The 1520-nt window shown below is 34.7% G+C and overlaps 1 protein-coding gene across 1 annotated transcript; it reads left to right on the top strand.

Annotated features, from left to right (window-relative positions):
• Positions 1 to 651: 651 nt before the first annotated feature.
• LOC107854321 (oligopeptide transporter 3-like) lies at positions 652 to 1494 on the top strand (the record flags this gene model as incomplete). Its single annotated transcript, XM_047402798.1, has 3 exons — positions 652 to 884; positions 968 to 1288; positions 1413 to 1494. Coding segments are annotated over exons 1-3 (636 nt in total), but the record flags the coding sequence as incomplete, so codon positions are not given.
• Positions 1495 to 1520: the final 26 nt, after the last annotated feature.

Below are 1520 nucleotides of genomic sequence, written 5' to 3'. Positions count from 1 at the left end.
AAGTCTAATAGACAGAACTTTAGGCCCAATAGGGAAGAACACCATTTATATATTCTTAATCATCATTTATAACTAATTTTTCTTCTTATTCATTTATCTCTCACTTCTTTTTAATCTGTTTCTAAAAGAATTTTTTTCATTTTTTGATAATTATTTAATTTTAATTTTTTATATTTTATTTTCTTAAATTCTCTCTAAAGTCAAAATCGAATAAATAAATCAAATTTCAAATTACAAATTTCTTCTTGATTTATAAAAATTTTGTGTGTGATCATTCAAATCGTTGAGTGCATTCAAAAAATTTGCCTATTTGAGGTACTATTATAGTCGGATTGAAGGCTATTTTATTTTGGGAAGAAGATTTCATAACCTCGGGTACAGTGAGGGAATTATTCTTTTAAGGAAAGTGCGTGAATTCGAACAACTTAGCCTTAATCATTTCTGTTTCATCTATTTTTCTGAAAAAATAAATACACTTCTCGGAAAGTTCATTTTGATCTTGTGTTGAGGGTATTTGATACTTCATTGTGTTCTTGTTTATACTTGAACTCGAGTTGAAGTTGTTGTTCTACTGTATAGATTTCTGCGTACCCGACCATATTATGGGAAATAACATATAGAACTCAGCCATTGACTATATCAGCTATTTTAATGCAAATTGCTGTACTTCCTATTGGTAAATTCATGGCTGCAACACTTCCAAAGAATAATTTTGCCTTGTTTGGGAGATGGGGTTCATTTAGTTTGAATCCAGGACCTTTTAATATTAAAGAGCATGTTGTTATTACTGTTATGGCGAATTGTGGTGTGTCTATTGGTGGTGGTGATGCTTATAGCATTGGAGCTATTACTGTTATGAGGGCTTATTATAAACAAAGTGTTGGGTTTCTTTGTTCTCTCATCATCGTCTTAGACTACACAGGTACATACATTTTGATTGGGCTGGCATATCGGCTTATCATGGCAGTCCACTAGTGACACCGTGGTCCTCGATTCTAAATGTTGGCGTTGGATTTGTCATGTTCATATACATCATTGTTCCATTATGTTACTGGAAGTACAACACTTTCGATGCTCAGAAGTTTCCAATCTTTTCAAATCAGTTGTTCACAGCTAGCGGGCACAAATACGATACCACCAAAATTTTCACTCCACAATTCCATCTCAACATTTCTGCTTATGAAAAGTACAGCAAGCTCTACCTCAGTCCTTTGTTTGCTCTCTCAATTGGATCGGGATTCGCGTGGTTTACAGCAACCCTCACGCATGTTGCACTATTTCAAGGCAGGTTAGCCTCTCGTAAAGCTTTATGTACATGTATCTTGTCATTTTAATCGTTGAGCGACCATATGAGAATCAACTCGAGAAATAGCTGAAATGGATTTGTGAACTGTTCATTTCTATTCTGACAGTGATATTTGGAAGCAGAGTAGTTCAGTTGTGAAGAATGTCAAGATGGACATCCATGCAAAGTTGATGAAGAGTTATAAGCAAGTCCCGCAGTGGTGGTTCCTCGTCTT

The sequence above is a fragment of the Capsicum annuum genome, unplaced genomic scaffold, assembly GCF_002878395.1.
Source record: "Capsicum annuum cultivar UCD-10X-F1 unplaced genomic scaffold, UCD10Xv1.1 ctg27656, whole genome shotgun sequence".
Lineage (NCBI taxonomy): Eukaryota > Viridiplantae > Streptophyta > Magnoliopsida > Solanales > Solanaceae > Capsicum > Capsicum annuum.
The sequence above is the reverse complement of the archived record's forward strand: the minus strand, read 5'-3'. Positions and strand labels throughout refer to the sequence as shown.